The following is an 11174-nucleotide window of genomic DNA, read 5'->3' on the forward strand; positions in this document are numbered from 1 at the left end:
AGTTCTTACGAGCCTGTGCAACCTTAGAACGTTGTAGTGTGTGCCACATAAAGGGTATATAGTTGTTTTATAAACAGACACAGACTACGTCACGCACGAGCGCGCGCTTCCTGGGGCAAGGGAATTACCACCGGCGCACCGCCACGCCAACCACGATTACACGCATCACGCCGCCGCGTCTCCTGCAAGAGCGACGGTGGTTGTCCGCAATACTTGGAGGGTCAAAATAAAATGCTGAGCGTACTTCTGAGCGTTGATTGGACCACATTGACTCGTAACGTTGATACTGCTCCGACATAAAAATGAATCAGATTATCGTGCGACTATAGACCTTTGCGAAAATCGCCTTCTGAGCGCTGCCATCTTCGTCTGCTGGGCTGTGGAACGCCTTCTGAGCATGCACTGTTCATCTGCTGTGCGGTATATTGGACGCTGCGTATGCGTCCACCTCTGTGACAGAATTGAGAGTTCTAGTATTGCATATAGAAGCAAACCGAAGTGCTGAGCGTTTGCGTTAGCGTTGTCTGCTCTAGCCTGCGCATGCGCGTCGTCGTCATTCGCCAATCCAAGACGCAGTTCGAAGCTCCGCACACGCTAAGTGTGGAACACGCAACGCTAACGCAAACGCCCAGTGCTTGCGTTTGCACGTATGCAAACGCCCAGTGCTTGCGTTTGCACGTATGCAAACGCCCAGTGCTTGCGTTTGCACGAAAAAAACGTTTCTGGACATTTTCAATTGACTCTTGGTGCGTACGCCCAATAGAATTCCACACAACTGAGGAAAACTCTAGCTTAGACCAAATTAATGAAAAGTATAACTGCATAATTCAGGCCGACATGGAAAACTCACGTGTAATTCTGGATATGACACCTAACGTACGAAAAAACGCGTTGACAATGTTATTGACATGTGTATTAAATGACAGAGAAGACTCTATATAAACTCCAAGATCACGAGTGCAATCCACCCTTTGCAATGGGGCATTGCCGAGTTGGTAACAGAAATGAAAGGGCATTAGCTTCTTAGCAAGTGACATAACAGTCTTAGCAGGATTAAGTGTCAGCCTGTTGAGACTACACCAATTACTCACTGATTTTACATAATTCATTAGTTTCACACAGTCCTCTACAGATACTATCTGCCTAAATAACTTGACGTCATCGGCGTATTGCAGGATTTCTGAATGTAGGACACATGAGCGAAGGTCGTTTATGAAAAAATTAAAAAGAATCGGCCCAAGAATGGACCCCTGGGGAACACCAGACAGGGTGACAAAAGGCCGGAAGAGATGACCAAGGATGCGTACAAAGTTCTGTCTATCGGACAAATAATTGTGAAGCAATGTACATAGTATAGTACTCATACCGTACGATTTCAGCTTTTGTGAAAGTAGCGAGTGGTCAACCAAATCAAACGCCTTAGTCATTTTGAAATATACCGTGTCAACCTGACCCCGCTGAAATACAATAGGCGAAACGAAGTTAGGAAAAGACACCAAGTTTGATTCCACTGATCTTCCGCGCACAAAACCATGTTGTGAGGGCAGGATCTTATGTTTAAAAAAGCTCGAAATATGTTCCGTAAGTACTATTTCGTAAAGCTTTGCAAATGGACATAATAATGAAATGGGTCTACAGTTTTTTGGATCGTCTGTTCTTCCTTTCTTATGTATCGGCACGGTTATCGCGTTTTTCCAAATCGAAGGAGAAGTCTAAGTCGACAATGAAAGGTTAAAAATATGCGTTAGAATGGGTGTGAAAATGGAAATACATATAAGAACAGGAACGGCCTCAGATGCCATCCTGAGCTATACCTCAAGTTGGAAAGCAAAGCAAACGAGAAGCAAACTATAGCTTACGGTTTTGGCGCGGAGAGTTCTGCGGTGTTCTGAATTATAATTTGTGGTTTCTTTTTTTTTATGGTCACACCTCACTTGGCCGTCAATTCTTAATCTTAGGACTTGAGCTAGGATCAGTGCGCAGTCTAGGGCAGATAAGACTGGCTGACGCCTCACACCGACTCACTGTACAGGCAAAATACAGTGGTGAATCATTATTTTCAAATAAATTTTTTAATACTTTAATGTATATTTGAAAGTTAAACAAGGTTCGAAACTGTGATAAAAAAATTACAAAGTTTGTTAGACTACCTTGCTTGGTTTTTATTAGTAATATTTATTTCTGTTTATTCTTGTGTTGGCAATATATTTTTTTACAAAATTGACAAAATAAAAATACATTCGTCACGTGTTCATTTAAGTTTAATTGAAACTTTGTCAACGCTCAAACCCTTTGCGTTAACTCTATTATTTGGAGTTTTGTTTGGTAGGTTTGTTCCAATTTAATAAGAAAGTCCCAAACCCACAATTATTGTTTTAAGGGTTTTATTATTGTACCGGCAGTTGGCTATACTACGCCACCAAACGCCGTTCACTTCAAGGTTGGACTCTAATAACTAAACCATTTCGTCGTTTACCCTGAGACTGGGGGGGGGGGGGGGGGTTGAAGAGCAGAAGTAACAGAAACAGACAGGTCTCAAACTCAGCTACACGTTTATTTCAACAACTTCCTTTTATATAGTTCGTTCTCGTCGTCAACAACCAATCACATACGACTTGTCCTTTGCACCGACTTGTCCTTTGTCTTCTGCTAGAACCTTTTCACTTAGAAACGTTGGGAGTGTCCGCTTCTTTTGTGATAGTGGAACCTGTAAAGTCACGGTGCAAAGGACAAGTCGTATGTGATTGGTTGTTGACGACGAGAACGAACTATATAAGAGGAAGTTGTTGAAATAAACGTGTAGCTGAGTTTGAGACCTGTCTGTTTCTGTTACTTCTGCTCTTCGAAAACCCCCCCAGTCTCAGGGTAAACGACGAAATGGTTGACTTCCACCAGCTAGCCTGTACTTTGACTCTTTTCTAATAACTACTTCGAAAACCACTGGCCGCCACGAACATATTCTTACGAGAACGATATAATAATCAGTAGTTGAACTTTATACAAGGTGTTTTTACGTCGGTCCATAATTCAAAAACGAAAAAAAACTTGCACTAGCTTTCCTTTTTTTCTTTTTTTGTAATCTTTTTGCCAAGCTGGTGGCTACGTCGACTACCGGAAAATACCCTAAAATATCTAATTAGACTTAATAACTAAACCTTTTCCATTATTTCTTTTAAATATTGATAAAAAAGTGTGTAGTAGGCGCTTAGAGGCGGGAAGTGTCATCACTGTACGGGTTTTCAAACCGAAAATGTTCAGGCAAACATCACCAGTGACATCGATCCTTTCGCCGTCCGCCGGATTCACGAGCAAAGCCAGGTGCGATAACGCCACTTTATCCCGCTTAGTTTTGTTTTGAAGATATGCAGTACAAGGATGAAACCTCTCGCCTCGAATCGCCTCCTACAAACTTGCTTCATTAGAATTAAAAAAAACCGTATACACCCTACTGATGTTGACCATCAGTTCTATAAATAATTATAGCTCCGAAAAAATAAATTCTCGATGTGAATGAAAGCATTCTAGTTAATAAGCTAATAACTCTTTTCGCCTTCTTTCTTGTGGCGCTCATGGCAACCAATGGCTACGCAGAGCTCAAGCAACAATACCCCAAGTTTATTTTCTAAATTTTTGACTTACTAATAAAATGCCGGTTATGCTACCAAAAGTATGCATATACAATCGTTACCCACCCTCATAGATCAATTCATACATCTGCCAAACAATCTCTTTACGCTGCCTCTGATTTTAACTTTCGGTTATAATCAATTTCATACCTGGTATACATAAAATTCCTGACTCGCACTAAGCACTAATTCGCGTTTATGCTACCTGAGCTCGAAAACTTGGTGCTCGAGATCGCTTTAACCTGGCAGGTCCTTTACGCTTAAAGCAGTAAAAAAATAATCACACCGTAGGTATATTCTTCAAATAATACATTAAAACACCACCGTTAAACAAATTCAAGTTGCGATGTTTTACTTGAAAAACAAACAAAGCGTGTCTGGCACACCCTCCACGAGCAACTACCGCCATAATATTCGCCGCCAGCCGGTAGCGTACAGCGAATTCCAACGCATTTACAGAAAAAGGACCACAAGTTTGGCTCAAAATACAGCTGACTTCGCCAAGATATCGAACAACCGCCCCAGTGTGTGCCTTGGGAATCACCTAAAGGCTGGGGATTTCACGTTTGAGATACAAAAGAGACAGCAGCTTACTCGGCCTGTGGCTTCCCGTCCGCCATCTTGATGTTTGCGATCCGCGAAAAAAATCCGACGGGCTCCATCGGTTCGCAGACGTATCCCGGTTCCTCGTTCAGATAACAGCCGTATTCTCGCAGCAGACCACAGTTACCCGTGGCAACGTGATAACCGTATCCGTTGGAGCTGGCGTCGCCCGGTGGTGGAAAGATTAAGGCAGAATCAAATCAGAAAGAGAGCATTTGAGAAGGAGCGTCATTCACAATGCTTCTTTTTTTGTGTTTCAAAGGGTTGTGACCACGCGCAGACTTAAAGGACGGGAGGCGGCGAGCGCTTCCCCCTAAGCTCGTCATACACCAGCATTTTTGTTTTATGTTGAAATTATTCGTTTTCGGCCACATGGCAGATATTAGGTCAACGAAACAAACTTGTGCAACGGTTCCCCCGTGACGTGATCTCTATACAACCCTCCACCACCCCGCACCCGTGCACTCTTACATGCACCTATCTGCCCGCTGTTTCGCCGATCGGACGCCTTTTGTTAGCAGACGAAGGCCTTAGGTCGCCTAAATCAAGTTCGTAATTTCGTACTCCGGACTCGGGTAAGTTCGCTCTAAAAAATGTACAATCATCGGCCACCCGCATACAAAACACTGACACGATAGGTTAAAGAACCGATTTATGCAATGCCCTCAAAGGGCTGAAGATTCCTACGACTCACCGTGTGTAACAAACCTCCAGGTTATTGGCATCTCGCAGCCTGCAAAAATGTTCCAAAAGCCGGGTGAATTCATGAATGAAAGAACACAAAGGGACGTTGCCAAGGCCACTTATGCCACGCGGTCCAAGACGGAACTTGTCGCACACTGCTGGACGACAGGACAGAGTTTCGACCTGGACAATGCGACGACGCTGGCCTGAGAACAAAGGGGGGGGCAAAGAAAATTCGTCGAGTCCTGGTTCATTCGCCGTGACCCATCGGTGTGCAACACTAACCTTGGCCCCCTGCCAGACGTTTACGGGGACGTGTGTGATAAGTAGACTGGTCGACCTCACCTCATTTGTGTCAGTGTATACTGAAGATGCCACCTGCATAGGTGGCGAAACGTCTGTACCTTTTGTTATTAATTTGTTATGTTAAGCCGGAGTAAACCTTTTCAATCATCTCGCAGCCTGACACGCCGGCTCCTTTGACGCATTTTGTTGACAGTTCGGCGATACCTCCGCTGCACGTTATACTCCGTCTCATCCTACGATGGACTAATGGCCAAAGCCACGGGCCGCCAGGTCGAATCACGTTCCACGCTATACTATGACACGCTTAACATTGATTAGGGGTGGACGAATAATGGTCCAAATCCAAAAGCGCCGCATCGTTACTACAGCTTCGACGCTGCAAATAGCCTATATGTCGTGGCTTTCTTTGCGATGTAAAATTGTTGAGTCATTCACTGCTCTTCGATTCGAACCACTGGCCACCAGTCCCCTCTTCAGTGATCCGAGACGCGGGCACCGATACGTGCATCGAAGCGAAATACCGCACAATTTTTAAGTGGCTTATGATAGACCCCTTTCGGAGTAGAGCGCCACCTGTTGCACGCAACTGCAACTAGGTCCGCCGCCATCACGCAGGGGTCCCGCCAGAACCGCCTGCATCTTACCGCCTACAACTGTACTGCTTACACTTTGAGTCCCAGTCTGCGCGCGCCGCATCAATATGCCATCGCATTGCTGCGTACCTTTGTGTACGCAGGATGGATACGTTTACGGAGACGGAAAAAAAGGTACATGTCAGGCAAGTTCTAAAGTGGTCAAAAAGAAAAACCGTGTCCTCGTGTTGTTTACAAAACTTTCGCGGGTTGGACAAGAAAACGCTTTTATCATCCGTAAGTGGAAGCATCGCATTTAGCTAGAAAGGCACGGCCGCGGTTCAGTGCGCGGCTCGCATGCGCGAGCGGCTCCCTCCTTCAGTGCCTCTTCACTGCAACCGAGGCCATTTTAGGTAATTTTTCGGCGTGTTGATGCATGATTACTTCTTCCGCAAGTTCATTTCCTTTACTCACGCCGGTAAAGAGTTTTCCAGAAAACAGACGTCGGGGTGTACAGACTAAATGCAGTGTACACCGAACCTGAAGATCACTCGAACCCGCCTTGCGATTGTGGGAACTTTTGGTGTGGTGGCCTAAACAGAGTGCCAAGGCCGTACCGCTAGACGTTTAGGGACGTTACGCTACTAATCAGTTTGGAAATTTGTGAGAATGCCGCCAAAGAGTTGGTGTTTAGAGAATGTTCAACAATTGTTTTTTTGTTCAACGGTTTTTATTCCTGAACACATTGTATGTTGTTCTTGGGTCTCCCTCTTGCTCCGGTAGCAGGAACCCTTGATGAAGAAACTTCCTGCACTGAATGGGATAAAAAAAAAAATTATACACCGGTTTTACACTCAAACAGCTGTGCATATTTCCTGCGCAAATAAAGATCAGTTCCAGCACACTTTCTTTTTTTTTTTTCTTTTTCCAATGTCGCATTTCGAGTGGGTTCAAACAAACGTGGTACGTTTACAAACGCCGTGAAATAAACCCAATACATCAGTGGTTCTGAAAAGTCTACTGTAGCTTTGTGAGCAATGCCCATAAACCGGTTAACGTCTTAGTCTTTAAAAGGTTACCCAGGAAGGAATTTAAAATGCTGCCTGCCACCAACCCGTACAACCTTTTCTGCTGCTCTGTACGATTTGCGATTGCGATTGCTTCAACACTCAAGGTTGTGACTCGTGAGGCGCGTTTTGCAGTTACTGGTATGCGGTCGTTTATTGGAGGGGTACGAAAAACGAAACGAGCGAGTTCTCGGCTTTCACCGAACGACAAGCTCACGACGGGGGCAGCGTACCGGGTCGTTCGGAGTGGCCACGCTAAAAGCTCGATTACTATGATTAGCTGTATTAAAATTATGGAATGTTACTAAAAAAAATAACCACAAAACAAGAAAGAACTTGCCTCTTCCGTGAGTAGTTAGCCTTTATCGATGCGGGGACCGCGTATGCTTCGACGAAGAAGTTGTAGCTTCTTTCCATGCACCGGTTTGTGCCTGACCGGCTCCTGTAGAACTGCTCCACCTCTCTGTCACTTATATGTGGCAGTATCGATAGATCATTAGACCAACAGGGGATCGGGAAAACACCCGCACAAGCCATAGCTCAAAACGCTACGGCGGCTACGCTGCACGCCGACCGGTCGAACAAGTCGAACCCTGCGTAATGGCAGCGATCACCCAATGTTGCTAGATGTTTTACTATTCCGGCTAAATGTTTTTCAGTGTTGCCAAAATTCCGAAAGGGGTCTATTGGATCTGGCGGTTCATAGCTTTTGCCTTTAGTCCATCGTAGGATGAGACGAAGTATAGTAAGCTAAAGAAACACCGCTTGAGCTCTCTTTCACATGAAGTCCGACCGTAGCCAAGGCTATGATCCGATGCACCCAATCAGGCTGCCCCAAAAGTGCACCTTCACGGCGTCCGTCGTGACTGTTCGTCTGCAATCCCCGGCTCAGCGAATCACGCACATAGAAAAGCGCATGATCAGACCACATTCACTATTCCTGATTGGTAGAGCCGGTGATAGAAAGCGCACAATGGCGGCGAGCGTCGTGACGTTGCACTAAATGTACCACTTGATTCGATGGATGGATGAATGGATGTTTATGGCTATACCGTTTGTAACGGGCGGTATCTTGCGCCACCTATAGCCTAAGTCGAAAAAGACAAACTGTTAACGTTAATGGCTTAGTCGAATTGTAACGTTGGCAGCAGTCGGAGTTAATGTGAAACAAAGTATGGGTTAGAAAGCCCCCTGAACTTAGAGTGTGACGTCATCGCATCACGGCCGAGTGCCGGCGCTGATCGGACGCGAGTAATGCGTTAGCGATCGGCTGACACTCGTGTCGTTGGCGTGTTACTAAAAAAGAGCAACTTAAAAAATGGTTGCCGTTTTTCTAGATAAAAACAACTCGGTACCGATTTACGTTACCTTCAAAGAAAAGGAAACGCGCTACCTACACATAGAACGTGACGCACGCAGCCTTCGTGTTACTTCGTAGGTATGAATTGAAACATTTTACTGTTTTAACGTTACGGGGATGCGTAAGCTTTATATTTCAAAACATATTATGTCCATCACGATTATAGTATAATTACCTTATCCTGTTCATGGTTCCACTTGAATACTGGTAAGAAATAGCCGGAAATAGACAAGGGGAAAACGCAAAAATTCTAATTACTTGGCGCCTAGAAACACGAAGAAATTTCGATGCCACATTTTTATCAAGTTTGGAGAAGATGCAATTAGTAACGTAACGAAGTTACCCGTTATTGAAATTAGTAACGCAAGTACGTTATCTGTTACTGTTTGTAAAACCTAACGAGTAAGTTGCTACGTCACAGGAAAAAATCAAAGTGTTACCGTTATCGCCGTTAATCGTAATGCGCTATTGCCAACATTTACTGGCACAGGTTTTTGACCAATTTGTCCACGGCCTCTTGGCGTCAGGCAGGGGCCTCATCGCCGAGTTTCCAGGGTCGTAGTGCATTGATATGTTTCTAAGTGAAGAAGGACATGTACTGTTAGCTGTAGACGGGATGTGCGGGCCACTTCCGGCAGCCATGACAGGGAGACAGAAACACTTCCTGTTCTTTTATGTTTAACTTGTGTATGGGTTGGTGTGCGACGACTCTTGTTTGACTTGCGAGCAATTCCGTAAGAAATACGCCCTTGAAATGCCCCAGTGTCATGCTTTTTAAGCTGCCGATGTCTGCCGGCAACAACACAATGCCACGAGTGAAGCTCTTTCGATTCTCTCGAGAAGAGGGACGCCGCCGACTTGCCGAGCGTGGGTGATCGCAGGACGACGGCGGCATTGGTAGAATGTGCTAGCCCGCTTCGAAGCGCTGTCGACAGATTGCAGAACGCGACAAGCGCGACAATGCGGCCGCCTCGACCGACCCTTCTCTTTACAACGATGGGCCATTACGGTTACGGCGGTTACGGCACGTACAGTGTACTCAACTCTTAAATATGACGCGGAAGCGGTGGCCGGAGAGACTGCATGCGTCATCTACCGGCTCTCTCTTGCAGCTTATGCCGCTGTTGTTTTCTAGAGTTACACTCCCAGCTCCGAAGGAATCGCCAATGCGCGACTGGGCGATTAAAAAAAAAAATGTCGTCCTTCGATTTTGTTTTTTGTTGTTTAAAAAAACGTTGCCTTTATCAGAGAAACTGCAAGATCACCGAGATATGGAGCCCCATATGGTCAATGCGTAGGTGTGACTAAGAAACAAAACGGGTGGCAAAAACAACAAATCAAACAAGTACAAATTTAAAGCGTGGGGGATAAAGAAAGTAACCAGGAGATCATGCGATAATTATAGCGGGGAGTGGCGACAATTGCAAGAATAAGAGCCGCCTTATTCTCCGTCGCATCAGTGATTTAATCGCTGGACAGCTCTGATGTAAGTTTCGGCAACCGCTCCCGGGCTTTATTTATTAGTTGAGCTCACTGTACTTATAATGCAATGTGCATGATTATCTGAAAAAGAAACCTTGGATTCCATAGCGAGGATGTCAAAACACTATAAAATTGTATATATAGAGTCTAGCGTCGTGTCAAAGGAGGCGTAATAAAAAAATTAAAAAAAAAAGCTTTCGGACGATTGTTTGCTAAAACAACGACCCAGCTTGGCGACCTCTGCTGGTGCCCGAGGGGAAACTCGGCGCATATCTTCGGTGACTCGGGTAGGTAGGTACCCAAAGCCGATGCCTTGCCGTTCACGAAGTAGTTGAAACGCTTAGAAATATGTACGTTTAAAATCGTGCTGAGGTGTATGGATCAAGCTAGTCAAATAGCTAGCGCTGAAGATGCGCCCATAATAGCTTCGGCAGATTTGTCATTTGTTCGAGAAACAAGTGAACTTTCTTTTCACCCACGGGATCATGAAGGCATGTCGATCCCGTATAAGTAAATCTTAGGAGGTACGGCAGTTAGCGCTCAACGTTGAGACCATTAAAGTACTCACCACTCAATGCGGGCCATCAAAAACAACGCAAAAAATAATAGCCAACCGGAAGAAACACACTGCCCTTGGAAGTTCCTTCATTTTTATGTTTTTGCTTACCCCCGCACACCCTGTATACTGTTGGCCAAAATGTCCGTCCAAGACTCGTTGCTGGTGCCATATACGATGACAGTTAAATGTAAGTTCAAAAAACCTATAAATTGTAAGCACTATATCACTTTGAAGCAATATCAGAGGCTGCATGCCCACCCTCGGATATTCCGGGAAAACAAAAAGCTACGACACATGCTCAGCATCGATTCCACAGCCAAGCAGACAAACATGATGGCTAGAAGATGGCGATTATTGGAATGATCTATAGTTTTGTTGAAAATTATCTAATGTAGTTAGCGAGTTTTCGACCCGCTCAAGACTAATTGAGAAGTTGCATTTTACTGTCACGTAAGACGAGGTAATTATAGCGAACACTATTTCTTCAGTGGAACTTCTTATCAAACGCTACACCAAGTGGCGAAAACTCCAACTACGGCTTGTGTGTGGAATGGGAGCTGCGATACCTTTCCCGACTTCTCTGCGGCTGACCCGAGTCGCCAAAGAGGCAGGAGAGGTAGTGCAAGTATTCTTCTGAACGCCAAGCGAAGTTCGAGCGTTCGCCGCTGCAAGAAGGCCTGCATATGTGAAGAACCCTTCTTGAAAAAAAGAAAAGTCCACTGGGCGGGTTATAAATTGCATCACGGATGCTTACCGCGCAAACGAGAAGCAAACGAATTCACACTTATGAGGTTGTCTTTACATAAGGTACTCAGTGTTTCTGAACGAAACAAGAAAAGCGCAAGCAACGTCGTGAAACCCCCAAAAATGTATAGATCTGGAAACTACTCATTTTATTTAACGCCTAAACACGTG

General features: G+C 45.0%; 1 protein-coding gene across 1 annotated transcript in view; it reads right to left on the reverse strand.

The window, feature by feature from the left end:
• Nucleotides 1-4317, reverse strand: part of LOC120848884 — a 42109-nt gene extending 37792 nt beyond the window's left edge. The window contains exon 1 of the mRNA XM_040220954.1: nucleotides 4221-4317. Coding sequence (XP_040076888.1) covers nucleotides 4221-4288 — 68 coding nt within the window. The 5' untranslated portion in view covers nucleotides 4289-4317. The remainder of the gene's footprint in view (nucleotides 1-4220) is intronic.
• Nucleotides 4318-11174: the final 6857 nt, after the last annotated feature.

The sequence above is a fragment of the Ixodes scapularis genome, unplaced genomic scaffold (assembly GCF_016920785.2).
Source record: "Ixodes scapularis isolate PalLabHiFi unplaced genomic scaffold, ASM1692078v2 PGA_scaffold4__175_contigs__length_147842914, whole genome shotgun sequence".
Taxonomy (NCBI): domain Eukaryota; kingdom Metazoa; phylum Arthropoda; class Arachnida; order Ixodida; family Ixodidae; genus Ixodes; species Ixodes scapularis.